Here is a 15,599-nt window from a genome sequence, read left to right on the forward strand (position 1 = left end):
AGTGATGGGGCGGGGATGTAGCTGTGGGTAGGGAAAGACACAGTTCTGTACCCCTGCTCTGACTGACCATTCAGCCACAGACACAGAGATCTCAAACTTATGAATAGAAATGAGCTTTAGCTACAGTTTGCTCTGACAGCGGAACTGCAAGAGTTGTTCTCAGCCATCTCCATCCAGGAACGCGTCTATCCTCCAGTGCTTCCATCATGACTGCTGCACTGCCCTACATGAGATCGTCTCTTGCCTCGTTTATTTTAAGAGAGGTTCCCCCCCCCAAATTAGTAGTAGCGCAATTTTTGGGTATGTCCACACACTATTACCAGGTTAAACCTCCCTGAATATGGGTTAAGTTCTGTTCTTCACTACCCAAAATAATAAATTAAGACTATCTTCAGCAGTCAGAGATCTGAGTGTTATCTGAAGTAGATTTTCTCCCACACTCAGTTTTTCAGTCTCACCTATTTTCTCAAACATCATCCCGCCCTCTCTCTGTGCTTCAGCGTGGCTCGCGGTCCCCCAGCACTGATCTCTAGCCTCGGCTATAGACGTCCTCGCTGTCTTGGGCCGGCCTTGGCATGCTGCACCCCTGTAAAGTGAGCAGCGCTGGGGGCTCCCCTCTTCTCAGGAACAGCAGTGATCTCAGCCATCACACACACACTAGCTCCATGCGTTCCTGACCAGGATGGGGACGCAGTGACAATTCTTCTCCTCACCCACCTTCTCTGCTCAGTCTTAACTTGTTCTATTTTAAAAATAATAAAAACCCTCCTGGAAGTAAATTATTATAAAATCACTAATGGCTGTAGTCAGTGTAATGTAGACAAAACTTACTTAAAACAAACATACTTATAGGTGATGTTATTGTTTACATTTTATTATATAACATGTTATCCTCAGATTCCCTTGAAAATAGCACTCTATCATTTTGTAAATGTAGAATGGCTTTTTTCATTTTAGGTTGAAAATTTCTTCTGTATGGGATCTCCACTAGCAGTTTTTTTGGCATTACGTGGCATCCGACCAGGAAATACTGGAAGTCAAGACCACATTTTACCTAGAGAAATCTGTAACCGCTTACTAAATATTTTTCATCCTACAGACCCAGTGGTGAGTTTCAGCATCAGCATTGCTGCTCTGTGGCAAACCTCAATAGGGTTATATTTTTAATACTTGTATATTTGTTCATTCAGAGGTCATGAAATAAATGTTGAGAGTATCTTCTATTGTACTGGCAACATCTTATCAGGGACTGGAGAGAGGGCTCAGTTGTTAAGAGCACTGGCTATTCTTGCAGAGGACCTGGGTTTGGTTCCCAGCATCCATATCAGATGACTCACTACCTTCTGTAAATCCAGCTGCAGTGGGGTCCCTCTCCTGCCTTCACAGGCACTGCATGAACATGGTACACATATACATAAACTAACCACTTTTAAAAAAATACATTATAAAAATAATATTCCTGGACAACTGTACAGGAGACAAACATGTACTTCACAAACTTTAAGCAATTTTAATTTTGGTGACCTAGGAACAGATAAGTTTTAAAAATCTTGCTTTAGGGGCCTGGAGAGATGGCTCAGTGGCTAAGAGCACTGACTGCTCATCCAGAGGTCCTGAGTTCAAATCCCAGCAACCACATGGTGGCTCACAACCATCTGTGATGAGATCGCATGGCCTCTTCTGGTGTGTCTGAAGGCAGCTACAGTGTACTCACCTACAATAATAAATAAATCTTTTTTTTTTTTTTTTTTTTTTTTTTTTTTTTTTACAAAAAAGTAAATCCTGCTTTAAAGGCTGGTAAACTTGGGCAAAGATGCTCGCCTCCACACCTGTCAACTTGAGATTACTCCACATGACAAAAGAAGAAAGGCAGCTCCCAAAAGTTGATGTTTGTCATTGGCATGTTACAGTATACAAACACAAAATTAAATAAGTAAAAATATTTATAAGTAAATATATTTAAAACGTCATGCTTTGAGTAATGTTTTTCTAAAATAGGCTGTAAAATTGAGATGAGTCTGGCAGATCCTCTTAAACCAAAAACAAGAAAGGAGATAAAGTCATGTGTTTAGTTGAGTGAAAGTGTAAAATGCTCAAGTTTTTTTCAATTTTCTACTATATTTGTGTTTAAATGTTTTAAAATTTAAATACTTCAAGATCTTAACCTTCAGGTGTAAATAACAAGAGCCAAGAGGAGGTTTATAGACAAGACACAGGCTAGAGTGCAGCTCAGTTGTAAAGAGCTTGCTTAGCGTGCAGGAGGAGCCTGGTTCATTCCACCTCACACAGTGAAGACGCTTCCTTGTGTCTTGTTAGGGATAATGGTGAGTACAGCACACACATGCAGAGTACAATGATTTTAAATATTTGAAGTTAGCTTTTATTATAACTGTGTGATGCCCTTCAAAATTCCGCCAGAATGATAGCCCTAAATGTGTTAGAGGATCAGATGCAGACTGCAGTCATGGCAGTCACTTCTCAGACTAGCATGTCTGTATGTTTTACTTCATGTGTGAATCCTGTCTTCTTTGTACATCTCAAATTTCGCTTTTACGTGTTTGGCGCCAAGATTTGGACCCAGAGAGTCACATGTCCTAGTGTGTGTCCTGCCAAGCTGCTTTGCTTTTTCCTTGTGCTTTCTTCATGCTTCGCTCAGACCTGCACTAGCCAGGTTATACAGACCTGCTCTCCTTCCTGCAAGACAGCTCTGAGATTTTTGTGGCGTAACAAATAGCAGGGAATTGGTGACAGCGGTGAGAATCTGCACTGCGGATTCTCACGCCACACCAGAGCTAACAGTGATGTGCTGGACAGCGACTTGTTGGTGGCTTTCAGGTTAGGCTCTTATTGGAGTCACATGTTGGAAATCAGTTATAATGCAAGATTGACCTTATTATGGTCTGGGTTGTGATCCATTTCAGCTTTGTGAGTCTGACCTTATAACAAGACTTATTCTTGTTCGATCATGTCAGAATACTGTAAAACAGTCTTTTTCTCTCAAAACGAATTAATAGAAATTGTTAGTCAAAGATAACTCTTATTGTTGTTCTTTTGTTTTTTTCATACTCTCACATATAATTGGGCAACCTCATATGTTAACAGTGAAAAAATTTTTTCTAGTAGCCATATTTTAAATTCTTGCTCTAAGATTTTTAATCAACAGCTTTAGGAATAAACATTTTACTAAAATCCTGAAATTTTGAATTAATGTCATATTTCTTTGCATTTTTAAAAATCTAGGCCTACAGGTTAGAACCATTGATTCTGAAACACTACAGCAACATTTCTCCAGTCCAGATCCACTGGTACAACACTTCAAACCCTCTACCTTATGAGCATATGAAGCCAAACTTTCTCAACCCAGCAAAGGAACCTACCTCAGTTTCAGAGAGTGAGAACATTGCAGCTATCCCAAGCCCCGTGACCTCCCCAGTCTTGTCTCGGCGCCACTATGGAGAATCTATAACTAACATTGGCAAAGCAAGCATATTGGGTAACTCTCTCATTTCTTACCTATGAATGTAAGCACTTTAGGTATAAGTATTAAATTGGTCGGAAGTGTGATGTTACACATCTCCCACCTGTCCATCTCCTGCATTAGCTTCCCTGCTGACCGGAGCAGATGCCCTGACAGTCTCTGATTAGACTGAAGAAAGGAAAGGGCCTTCCGCTCGTTACGGTCTTGGCTCTGTGACTTGCTGAGGGAGCCTAAAAGTGCTGTTGTTGTTATTGCACTTGTGCATTCTGGGAGCATCAAGGACTCTGATGTCTCTCAAGTGAAGCCGTGTAGGCCTTTTGCTTCCTGAGGCAATAGGGATATTTCATCTCTCCATGAGTAACTTCCTGTGCCAGCATAGAAACTGCGCATTTCCACTGCATAGCATTTGAATTTGTCCTTTGTCTTCTGACTGTCCTTTATGTAAGTGCCACAAGATGGCACTGTAAGTAGGCCGTAGCTATCAAACTTGCTTGCTATTTGACATCATGCGCAAAGGTTACAAATGTTGTTTTATAGCATAAATGTAGTGAGACATATATGCCTATTAATAGTAGGTAGATGCCCCATGTCAACATCATGGGTCTTTTGTTAGAAATTTTAATCTTGCCATATACCTCTATAACAATGAACATCTGGATAAAATATCACTGTGGTTGTTGGTTGTATGTTCCTATATCTGTATTCCTAGAATTTGTACTTTTCTTCTTTTAAACATCATTCTTATTTAGAAACCTACAGTAGACATTGGAATATTTTTTAGGTCCCCACCCTGGGAAAACTGAGTAGGGCTGAGTCCCTCTGCCAGTCGGCTGTAATTACGGCGTTGCTCCCCAGTGGGCTGAGATGAGTCACAGAGTGACCGCCCTGTTTTGTGACATGCAGGGGCTGCTAGCATTGGAAAGGGGCTCGGAGGAATGTTGTTCTCACGATTTGGACGTTCTTCAACATCGCAGCCATCTGAGCCATCGAAAGACTCACTGGAAGATGAGAAGAAACCTGTGGCTTCACCCTCCACCACCACCGTGGCAACACAGACCCTGCCACACAGCAGCTCCGGCTTCCTCGACTCCGCATGTTAGTCTCTAGTTCTCTCCCTGAGCCTCTGTGCCTTCACCTCTGTAGCTTATGATGGACGCAGGCGGGGGTTGGGGAGCAGGAGGGCTAGTGGTCCCACTCAAGTCTCAAGTATTTTAAAGAAAAGGTAATGTGGATTTTAAGAATATTTCCTAGGCAAGTGTAGTTTTAGTGTCTGCATTGACAAGTTGCTAGATTATAACCAGGACTCTCTGGCACCGGGTCTAAATTATCAAACACAAGACAAGTCTCTGTGGTAGGTGCCCCTAGCTTTTACAGGGTGCATTTTTATTAATAGAGTCACCAAGTTTAGATTTCATGTCACTATAGCTGTGTGCTCTGTCTGACACTGCTCTATCCTGCACCTAACCACACTCCTCTGCAGCTTCACGGGCCCTCAGAGGCTGAGGTGTTCTGTTGGGTCCCACTGTGTGTCTTCTGTTCCTGCCCTGGTTACCGGTGGATAATAGGGAGGTCTGTGAGTAGGGACATGAAACTTTAAGGTGGATCTTTTGTTTTCCAGTAGACTTAAAGACACTTTAATCTGATGTAACTGCAAAGTAACTAGTCCTTCAGTGAACTTTTAAATGTCCGGTAATAGCACCAGCACCATGTCTTCGCATTGATGATGAGGAGAAACAAACTCTGGAGTAGCTGCTCCCTTTCTGAAGCTAGCAAGGGGCGATGGACTTCTCCAGTCCTTTAACAGACTCCATTGCAGTTCCTGGGAGCACTGTGTTCTTACTGTGTCTGCCACCCTGAATTTTGAGATAACCAGCAACCAGAACAGGTCTGGGTGGTGCCCAGTCGGCTGCCCCACTCCTCCACACACAGTCTACTCTGGGATGACAAGGCAGCAGGGCTGTGCGAACACCTTTCTGTGGGCCAACAGCATCTGTCAGCCCTTTCCAGTGCTAAGAATGTGTTTGCCAGTCATTAAGGCCATGTGTAAACAATTCTTTTTAGATGTTAATATTTATATAAAGCTCATTTTTCTTCTGAGTTCTTACACTGTTTTTTACTTATTTTTAGTTAGAAACGTGATTGTAATGTATAAACTTCAGTGTCATGCAGAAATCAAAATAGTTAACTTCTGGAAAAGTTATTTTGGAGGAATTTTGTAAGGTGACACTAAGAAGTTCTTCATGGTCTCGTCAGTGCATGGCAGTGAGCGACGCTGGTGAACGGGAGAGTGCACACTGGGCCAGACGCTCCCAGGGACAGTTGAGAGCCCCAGAAAAAGGAGTGAATACACACAGAATCCAAGCAAACAAAACCCCATTCCGTTGTGCGTACTGCTGCAGATGTAGAGAACCCTTCCTCCTCCTACGCAGTGCGGGGCTCAGCTAGACAGGAATCATCACACGGGTCCCCTCAGGCCCAGACCCTAGTGTGTGCCATGCATGCAGCCTCCACTCCTGCTGGGTCTCACCCCAGCCGTGCTGTGCCAGGCTTGTATGGAAGTGCTGTGCCGGTCTTCTTGTTCAATTTCACCTGTAGTCTCGACATGTGAGACAACTGAGTCTGTTTCATATAGTCCGCTCTAAACAGATAGGACTGCTAGAGTCAGATCCGACAGCAGTCTGTCTTCAGTCTCTTGGGGTCTGGATTCCTGATTCTTGGACTTGCCTCAGTAGAGTGTCTTTCTGTGTAATCTTGACTTTTATGCCATAATTGCTGTCTTGCAATCGTGACTCTCTCTTCCTTAAATCTTTGTGGAATCTGGCTGTTGTGATCAGGTGCCTGGGCCTCCTTCCTCCTCCTCCTCCTCCTCCTCCTCCTCCTCCCTCCTCACACTGATGCCTCAGCTCTTCTGGATAGCCTTCATTCTGCCACCACTGTTTTTGAGTCTCATTACCTGAGGGTAAGGAGGACACAGACTGAATCCATGATCAATCCTGTTTCTCTTTGAAGAGTAAGTTCTGTCAGGTGTCCTTTATTTTCATCATCTTGACACATCTTCATTGCTATCCTTAATTTCTTCTGAAAAGACAAGGCTTATCTTGAAGCATTTCTATGGTTTTATTTCTTGTGTTCCTACCAAGATTTTTTAATTTGGGTTGGGGATGAGGGGGTTTGTTTTTTGTTTGGTTTGGGTTTTGCCCTCTAGGTTACATGAATTAGCACTAAGTTTGAGGAGTATCTGAGCTACTAACGATTCTGACACTACACTTGAGAATTGAACTGTGCTCACATGTTCCGTGAAGGAGCTCCTGACAGAAGCCTAGAGGTGCGCTCCTCTCTGTGTGCTAGGCGTAATCAGCTTATGTGGAGTGTGGCTCTTAACAATGGCCACTGCAGCACTGAAGGCCACTGGTAACTATCAGCCTTGCCTTTACAGCGTCTTGTTTGTTTTTCTTCACAGATTTCAGACTTCAAGAATCGTTCTTTTATCTCCCACAACTTCTTTTTCCGGAAAATGTAATGCAGAGTAAAGATGATAGCCTCGGTATGGTATATGTCAGGAGTGGCACTCAGCACCCTGAAAATGCTCCCCTAGAGATCTGCTCAGTGAGAAATGGGTCGGCTCCTCTGGGAGCTGTTCACTGCTACCACTGCAGACTGTGTGTGCTCATCTTCAATGGTAGAGTTCATGCCCACTTCAGATGCTAAAAACTGCAGTGCTTCTACAGAAGAGGGACTTGAGAGAGGAGAGGGCATCATCAGGCCTGTGTGTCTGTCTTTGGTATTGTCCTCAGGCTGAGGGCTCACTGTTCTTTCCATGTCTGTACTTAGCCATACAGTTTGTTCCCTGCCACAGAGAACTGCATCACCTGTACCGGTGATGTCTGACCTAAGCACCTGGGCTGGGGTCTGCCCTGGCTGACAGCTCATCCCACACAACACGTAGTGTCCTTCACGGGGTGGGGGTGGGGGGGTATTTTTAAATGTAGTGATACTGGTTCAAAGGTATTCCCAGTCTTCCTTTCCAGCATATCCTGACTCTGTCACCAAGGACTAATCTTAACAATTTAAAATTACTTTTCCTACTAACTTCTCATTTCTTCTATATTTTTCCTTTTATGTTTTTCTTATTAACAGTGAATTTTATCTTTGATGTTAATGTGCAGGGTTTTCTTTGCTATTTTAGCCACCTTTACATTTTTATGCATCTTTTTCAGTTATCAGAAAAACATTACCTGATAGTTATCAAAAAACATTACTTGATATAGTTCCTAAACAGTGGTTGACAATAACAAGCTGGCTCCTGTTTTGCCTCCAGAGCAAGAGTTTATAGTGACCTATCTCGGTGAATTCCTCAAGAAATTATCTCATATAAGGATCTCTCCAACTGGTAGTCATATAGACAAACATTTCCATTAAAATAACAACTCATATTAAGCTAGAGAAATAGCTCAGTCAGTAAAGTGCTTATAAGAGAGCCTGAGTTCAAACCTCAAAGCCCACTTTTTAAAAAAGCTGGGCCCTGCAGTGCACACCTGTAATGACATTGGAGTGGGGAAGGGACTGAATCCCTAGGCCTCTCTGGCCAGCTGGCCTAGCCTGTGAGAGATGCTGTCTAGAAACCAAGCAAGGGACAGCCCTTGACTGCTTCCAGAGCTGGTGCCGCCTGAGTGCGCCTGGGTCCCTTGAAGGCATAGCTGCGCTCTCACCTTTCCTCCTGCTTGGGAGCAAAGGGCTTTTGGTTTTGTTTTTTAACAGATTTTACATTTAGGTATCTGAAGCATAGAAAAAGAAAAAAGGTGGGCTTTTTTTCTCCTTCCCCCATGATCCCAGAAGGCTAGAGAAACTAGGAGAATCCATCCCCTCTGCAGTCCCAGCCAGTGTGGGTGTGGTAACAGCAGGACAGCTGGTACAGTGCATCAGAGCCTGCTGTGACCAGGAGCATGCAGCAGTACACAGTGGCGCTGCTGTGTAGAACGTCTGTCCCCCTTGGAGAGCCTGGGAGCCACATGGAGAGGGGACAGGGGACATTAGTTCACTCAACTCAGTGCTCACTCACTTTCCTTCCCTCAGAGCCAGCAAGATGTGAGGCTGCTGCATTGGAGTGGTGGGGGGGGGGGGCACAGGAAGGTGGGGGACTCAGCAAGTTGGCTGGGAAAGCTGGCTGTCTGACCCAAACACAAGTGGAGCCAGTCTAGCTGACAGTCAGTGTCCCCAGAGGAGCTCCGTGATGATAGCAGTCATGTCGGACAGTCATAACTTGTGAAGAACAAATTTCAGGACCTTAAAGTCAAAGTGGAGCCAGATAGTTCTTGTAACAAGAAAGTGTCTCTTTGACTTTAAACCCGTTTCAGCTGGAGAGGTCTGGACTAGAGCAGTACATGCCGCAGCCTTGGGAAGGGAATCCTCAGACTCATGCCTACCTCTTCTCTTTCTGTAACCTGCTTCATCTGGACTCTACTGCATCATGTTTGAGAATTCAGTTTTCTCATCTTCATAGTCTGCTCTTTGTGGGTGACTGTGCCTACAAATCTCCTGTGCAGGACCATGGCATACAAAAAGAAAGGATCAGGGCATTCTACCTAAATGCACAAGTTCTGGCATATTATGGATTATTTTATTTAAGTGAAAACTTTAGAGTTAAAAGAACTTTGTAAAAGGTGCTGGGTCATGTTCTATCCAAGTGTTTTATAGCCTTGGCATTCTGCCTCTTATGTATGCCTTCCCTGAGCAAACACACAGATACCTTCACAAGCCAGCAAGGCAGAGCTCAGAGGTAACTACTCTGTGTTTATATTTCAGACTCTCAGATGCTACTACCACAAAGGGAGCCCCGTGTGAAATTAACATTAACAACACATTTATTTAAAATGACTTTCAAGAGTAGTACTAGTATGTATAACTGCCACTTTTTACTCTGGGCATCTCTGACAGTGAACAAACAGATACTAATCAGTGTGCAGTGGTGACATGGGATAGGTCTTGTGGAGTATCATATGGCTCATGGACAGATTTCAAAGAGACCCTGAGTAGCATAATGCCATTTTTTAAAAAATTATGTATTCTATGTGTGTATGCAAGTAAATTCCATATCTATGAGGCAGAGGACAAGTCCGTGGCGGTAGCTCTCATTCAACCTTTATATGGGTTCCAGGAGTCACACTTAGGTTGCCAGGCCTCTGCCATCCCACCTGGCCAGACCTCATACCATCATTTTCCAAGTGTGTTATCTCTGAGGATCTGTTACATTTACCCCTTGAAATTTGATGAGAGCCTTGAGTTGTTCATTTCTCTCCAGTATTGCAAGAACTTTCTGTAGGTTTTGGAAAGGCTTCTTCCCCCAGTTTATCTTCTCCAGCTACACAGTGGATTCTTTTGAGTAATTCAATGTCCCGGACACAGGCTGGTGCCCACTTAATAAATATAGACTTGGGGAGGGGTGCCTTTAAAGGATTCAGCCTTATGGGGGGGCTGTGGGCTGTTGGGCTGTGTGGTGGTAATAATAATAATAATAATAATAATAATAATTAAAAACCTAAAATGTGGTTGTTATGGAACATAGCCTCATATATTCTGTAGGCCCCTTGACTGAGGAGACATCTACCCATTTCCCTGGGAATGCAGGAAGTTCTTCAGGGAAGGCAGATAAGAAATAGTCATCTAAGACTTATATTTTTAAATTCCAAAAATATGCCAAGATAGCAAGCAAATTTCTTTGATTTTCTTTCCTTATTATTCTTTGCTGACTTGAGCTAAGGGACAGGCCTGCAGAGTAGAACCCTGACTGCCTTGGCTTTCCTACTGTCCCATAAATTTAGAGTGAAGAATAATGTGACAGCTTAAGTCATTTCCCTTGGCTAGATTCTTCACCCCACTGGGTCCCGCCCGCATCAGACACATGGTAACCATCACTTATCTCTTGTCTTTGCAGTGGAACTGGAACACAGGATCGACTTTGAACTCAGAGAAGGCCTTGTGGAGAGCCGGTATTGGTCGGCCGTCACCTCGCACACTGCCTATTGGTCATCCTTGGATGTGGCTCTTTTTCTTTTAACATTCATGTACAAACACGAGCATGATACCGAGGCAAAGCCCAGCCTAGATTCACTCTGAACTCTTGAAGGATATGAATGCCCAAAACTTTTCTGTTAAAAAATGTGTCAAGATATGGAGATTTCAAGGTTCCAGTTTTGTTAAGGGCAAGAAATATTTTAATTTAAAAGCACTTTATTTTATTTTTAAAAGAGAAAAAAACACATTTTCAGTTCTAAAGGAGTTATTTATGTTTCTGTCATTTTGATTCTGAGTCTAGCAGAGAATCACCAGAGTAGAAGTGGGGTGGGCACCGGTGAACTGTGTGAAGGCAGGCATCACAATCCAGGTCTCCAGAGGAGCCAAATGTAACGGAATAACCAAAAGGCGGGCGTTACAGCGCTGACGCACCCAGAATCCAGTACACTCTGCACAGACTACAAGGTGGCATCCTGGTTTCTTGAGTCTGAAGGCTTCTGTGTCCACAGTTCCTTTGAAAGAAGAGTATAGCAAATTTTAAATGTCCTAAATTTAACTTGTTTTGAAAAACTAATGCTAAAAAGCAATATTTGAACTGCTGTACTTATAATTTATAATCTCTACTTATTTCAGCATATGAAACATTTTTAATGTTTCTTTTAAGCCACACTTGTATCATGTTGAGGCCCTTTTTTCTCAAAACTCCATCTTTGTAAATGAGTAGATGATCCTGTGGCATACTTTCAGGGGGGTTTTTTGTTTTTGTTTTGTTTGTTTTGTTTGTTTTTTTCTTTTTTCATTAAAAACATGGTTTCACAGAGCACTAGTTCAGTTATTTTTTTAATTTTTTTATTATGTCACATGTATTTCAGAGAAAGTTAAGTGTTTTCAGCACAGGGACTCCACATTTGTATGTATTGCATTAGCTGTATTAGAAAATTAAGAAACAGCTTTGGGCAAGAGAATTTGATGACCTGAAATACATACACGACTGTGTGCCAAACAGCTGACAAGTGAGGGAGTGGGATGCCACTAACATTTACTATTAAAGTACTGAGGAGAGCCTGGCGACTCGGGCGCAGGAAGTGGGGTCCGGGCTGTAGCTGTTCCCACCATGCTGTCATCCGTGATGTCATCCATCAGTCTGCATATACACTTCCTGAGGTAAGTGAACACGTAACCATGTCACATGTTCATATACTGAGGCACCAGTGTTTCAAGTGCCTTGCTTTAGATTACACAGCAAATGGAGAGAGTGTGGCTTAAAGCCAAACCATATTCCTTCCCGTGCTAACTAGTGATGTCACTCACGAGTGCCCTTGAGAAGCCTGCAGGTGTTAGGGGTTAGAAGATAGCCACGAAGCCCATTGTTACCTGACAGATACACTCAGAGGAGGAGTTCACATCAAGGGAGCAGTAGCCAATCCTTTCGTAGCCGCACTCGCCTCTGGTGACTGGCCCTAGTTCCACTCAGGGTGCTGCCTTTCTTGTGTGGGAGGAACTTTGTAGCTTTTGGCAGTCACTGTCAGCTGGAGCAGAGCTGGTCAGCCACATGTCCCCTGCAGTCTTCTCTGTCAGTGGCAGAGCCTGTGGCTTTTTGTGGGTGTCACTCCTTGTCCTCACTGGTACCTGCTCCCCAGCTGTCATTGAATTTGTTCAAAGACAGCACTTCTTTCTAGTGTTTAAGAATCCCAAAGCTGTGTGGCTCACAAAAAAAAAAAAAAAAAAAAAAAAAAAAAAAAAAAAAAAAAAAAAAACCTTTGCACTAAAGGCTGAATCTTAGCAGTGCTGAAGTGTCATCTCTGAGTTTAGACGTTCCTGTCAACTCAGGTCAGCTTCGTAGCCTGTTTATTAGCAGGTCTCGTTCAACCCTCAGGAAAATTAACCCTGTGTCATATGGCTGTCATAAAGGGAGTTGAGAATATATTGTTGACTATCAACTGAAAGGAAGTTTGCCCCATAACCAAAAGAGTGTGTCCACTTACTTTTCCTCACACCGCAAAACAGTAGGATTTCACTGCATGAGTTTGTGTCAGCTCTTGGGAAGAGCAGCATTCAAACTACTCTGTCAGTGAGAAGCAGATGTTCTGCACCTCTGCACAGCTGCTTTCAGCTCATGATCTCAGCAATACCGGTGGCAGTTTTGGTCTTAGAGCTCTTGTCTCCCCATCTCTGCATGTAATCACGGGATGTTCTTGTATACACTAAAGTAATATACAGAGTATGCATAATTTTGATGTTGTAGAAGCTAAGTCAGTTACCAAGTAACAGTTGGCAATTTTATTCCAGCAAGTACTAAATTGACCCCCAAAAGTCCTGATTTTGATACTATTAAAATTCTATTCTCTCCTTGTTCCTGCTGAGTCTCTTGAGTACTGATCACACAAACCTTAACTCAATTAGGTTGGATAAAGAGACTATTTGGAGTTAAGTGTTATTATTCCTTTAAAAGTGGCCTTTCTGGGGCTTTTTATTCCTAACTTTTTTCAGCAATAATTGCACTTTTTGGTGCACTTTTCTTATAATCCAATATAACTGTATTATAGGACATAATTACAAAATAATACTGCCTTTCTAAGTCTTGAGAATCTTCATCTTTATACCAGAAAGTTAGCTTTTGTGCTCACTTCAAAGATCTCAGACCCAGACACTCTCATCAGTCTCTTTCTCTGCGCTGTACCCTCCCTTACCCGTAAAGCACTGAACGCCATTAGCAAATGGGGCATGGTGCTGTGCACCTGAATCCCAGCACGGGAAGCCGAGGCAAAAGGGCTGCTAAGAGCTTGAGGTTAGCCCTGGGCTTAAGGCTGGGTAAGTGGGGGTAGGGTAGATTTGGAACTCAACTGGTAGCATATTTGCCAAACATGCATGAAGTGTATTGGATTTAATCCCCATCAGCACATGAGCCCGGAACACACCTGTAATCCAGCCCTTGGGAGGTCAGAGGCATCAGAGATTCAGTTGTCCTCTGCTACACAGTGAATTTGAAGCAAGCCAGTATGGTGATGTGCTACGCATACACCAGTAGACAGCTAGGAAAGAAACCATGGGCCACTGAGGTGGCTCTGTGGTTAAAGACAGCCAAACCCAATGGCCTGAGTTCAATCCCCAGAACCCACATGGTAGGAGAGGTCCGACTTCTGTGGGCTGCCCTCTGTCCCTACACTGTCCCAGTGTGCACCCGCCCGCACACGTACATAACACACTTAGAGTGAGTGCAGTGTCAGCACCTGTGACACTATCGTTCCAGCAGCTGAACCCCTTGAAGTGAAGTCAGACCAAATAGGTTTTATTGACAGACCTGTCAAAGGTAAGTAGTTGGTCATCCTCATCGGTTACTATTTCTGTGGATTCTAATGAATAAGGCAGCTAAGATTTTGAGAAAGCGACCAAAAGTCTTTAAAATGTTTTTGAATCTTACACTAGTTATGGAAACAGGCCAAGATGTATGAGGTGTTAAAGGCCCAGGGAGAGCTGAAAAGATAATGCACCAATGGTGTCTCAAAGAAAAGAAACTATCAGACGGAGTGTGGAATGCTGTGGTCTGTTTATTTTCCCGTTGCACCTCTGCCCTGCTGCTACCCAGACCCCAGGCTTCTGACAAGACCTGGGCACTCAGGCTGACTCTGAACCAGGAAGCTCAAGTCGCTCTTTCCCTCTGTGGTGCTGGCGCCTGCTAGATGATCACAAGCCCTGTGGGAACCCTAGTCCTGCAGTAGTGGGGACCTGAGATGTGTGCTCTGCCCTGGTCTTCAGTGAATATTTTTCAAAGAACCCTCATTTCAGTTTGTGTAGATTTTGTAATTTTTTTAGATTTATTTTATATTTACAAGTATTTCTACCTGCATATCCAAAATCACATGTATGACTAGTGCCAACAGAGATCTTAAAGGGGGGCTGGTTTCCCTGGAACTGGGGTTACAGCTGGTTGTGAGCCACCATGTAAGAGTACCCAACGCTCTTAACTGCTTTGTCATCTCTCCAACCCTGAAACTATGAATTTTAGAGTCCTCTGGTCCAACCCTGTTTTAGTTTCACATAGCAGTAAAGGTCGTGAAAATAAGAGGCCACAGGGATAACAGGAGACTGAATACAGAGTGGCTGGGGGAGGCAGTGGGGTCTTTAAGGAAAGACTTAAAGCCAGAGCAGTAGTTCTCCCAAGCATGGTCTGCAAATATGTCATGCCAGAAAATAAGAGACAAATTTAGAAGTTTCTTCAGGCTAAGCATAATGGTACACACCTTTAACCCCAGTACTAGGGAGGCAGAGACAGGTAGAATTTTGTGTTTAAAGCCAACCTGGTCCACATAGAGAGTTCCTGGCTAAGTCTGCACACTGAGACCTCATCTAAAACCAAAAACAAACCCCTTGCAGGGTGTGTGGGGAATCTGCTGTATTCAGCGCATTTCACATCAGCCAGGTGCAAACTTAGCTAACAAAGCAAGCTCCTATTAGGGACTCTTGAGCACAGTTCATTCCTTCTGCAGTTTCGCCCCTCATCTGGACCCTTCATCTTACAAGGCAGTGCTTCCACCCTGCTCAGTCACTACCCTACCTCCTGCCCTGTTTTGTACCACACAGCCAGTATCAAAGGTTAACAGGAAATTCCTAAGGGTAGAAAGTGACTTTGGGGTGGGAGGATACATACGCACGCACTCCTCTTAAGGCGAAAAGTGACCAGCGGAGCTGCCCATAACTTGTGTCTAGAGTTATTTCTCTTACTCCTTCGGGCTTCATAAAAAGTCTGAGCAGATCTGAACAGACTTCCTTACACATCTGAGACTCACGATACCAAGGGGCAGGGGACACAAAAACCCAGGAAAAAAGTTTTCCTTTCTGATGACCCATGTACACATGGCTATAATGTGATATGATTGGCTTGTGTCTCAGAACTTCTCGTCTCCTGTTTGAGATCAGCAAGGTCGTTCCTGAGACTTCCAATGTAAGTAAATTCACGCAACCTAAGTACTGGGGGATTTTCGAGACCAGGAGAAGCAGCTTTGCTGACTCTTCAGGCTAGATTGGATGGTATGAACTCTTCCTCCGCCTTTGAGCAGGGTGGCTCCATGCTTAGGATTGTCTTACCTTGTGGGTTTCCATTTATATATGA

The 15,599-nt window shown here is 43.6% G+C and overlaps 1 protein-coding gene across 6 annotated transcripts in view; it reads left to right on the forward strand.

Annotated features, from left to right (window-relative positions):
• Positions 1 to 11,312, forward strand: part of Ddhd1 (DDHD domain containing 1) — a 60,201-nt gene extending 48,889 nt beyond the window's left edge. For 4 of the 6 annotated variants that reach the window (XM_052191710.1, XM_052191711.1, XM_052191713.1 and 1 more), the window contains 5 exons: positions 958 to 1,107; positions 3,241 to 3,493; positions 4,382 to 4,573; positions 6,939 to 7,022; positions 10,410 to 11,312. In XM_052191710.1, the coding sequence (XP_052047670.1) occupies positions 958 to 1,107; positions 3,241 to 3,493; positions 4,382 to 4,573; positions 6,939 to 7,022; positions 10,410 to 10,591 (861 nt within the window). In that variant the 3' untranslated portion in view covers positions 10,592 to 11,312. The remainder of the gene's footprint in view (positions 1 to 957; positions 1,108 to 3,240; positions 3,494 to 4,381; positions 4,574 to 6,938; positions 7,023 to 10,409) is intronic. The other 2 variants (XM_052191712.1, XM_052191714.1) reach the window with 1 other exon arrangement.
• Positions 11,313 to 15,599: the final 4,287 nt, after the last annotated feature.

The sequence above is a fragment of the Apodemus sylvaticus genome, chromosome 8, assembly GCF_947179515.1.
Source record: "Apodemus sylvaticus chromosome 8, mApoSyl1.1, whole genome shotgun sequence".
NCBI classification, from domain to species: domain Eukaryota; kingdom Metazoa; phylum Chordata; class Mammalia; order Rodentia; family Muridae; genus Apodemus; species Apodemus sylvaticus.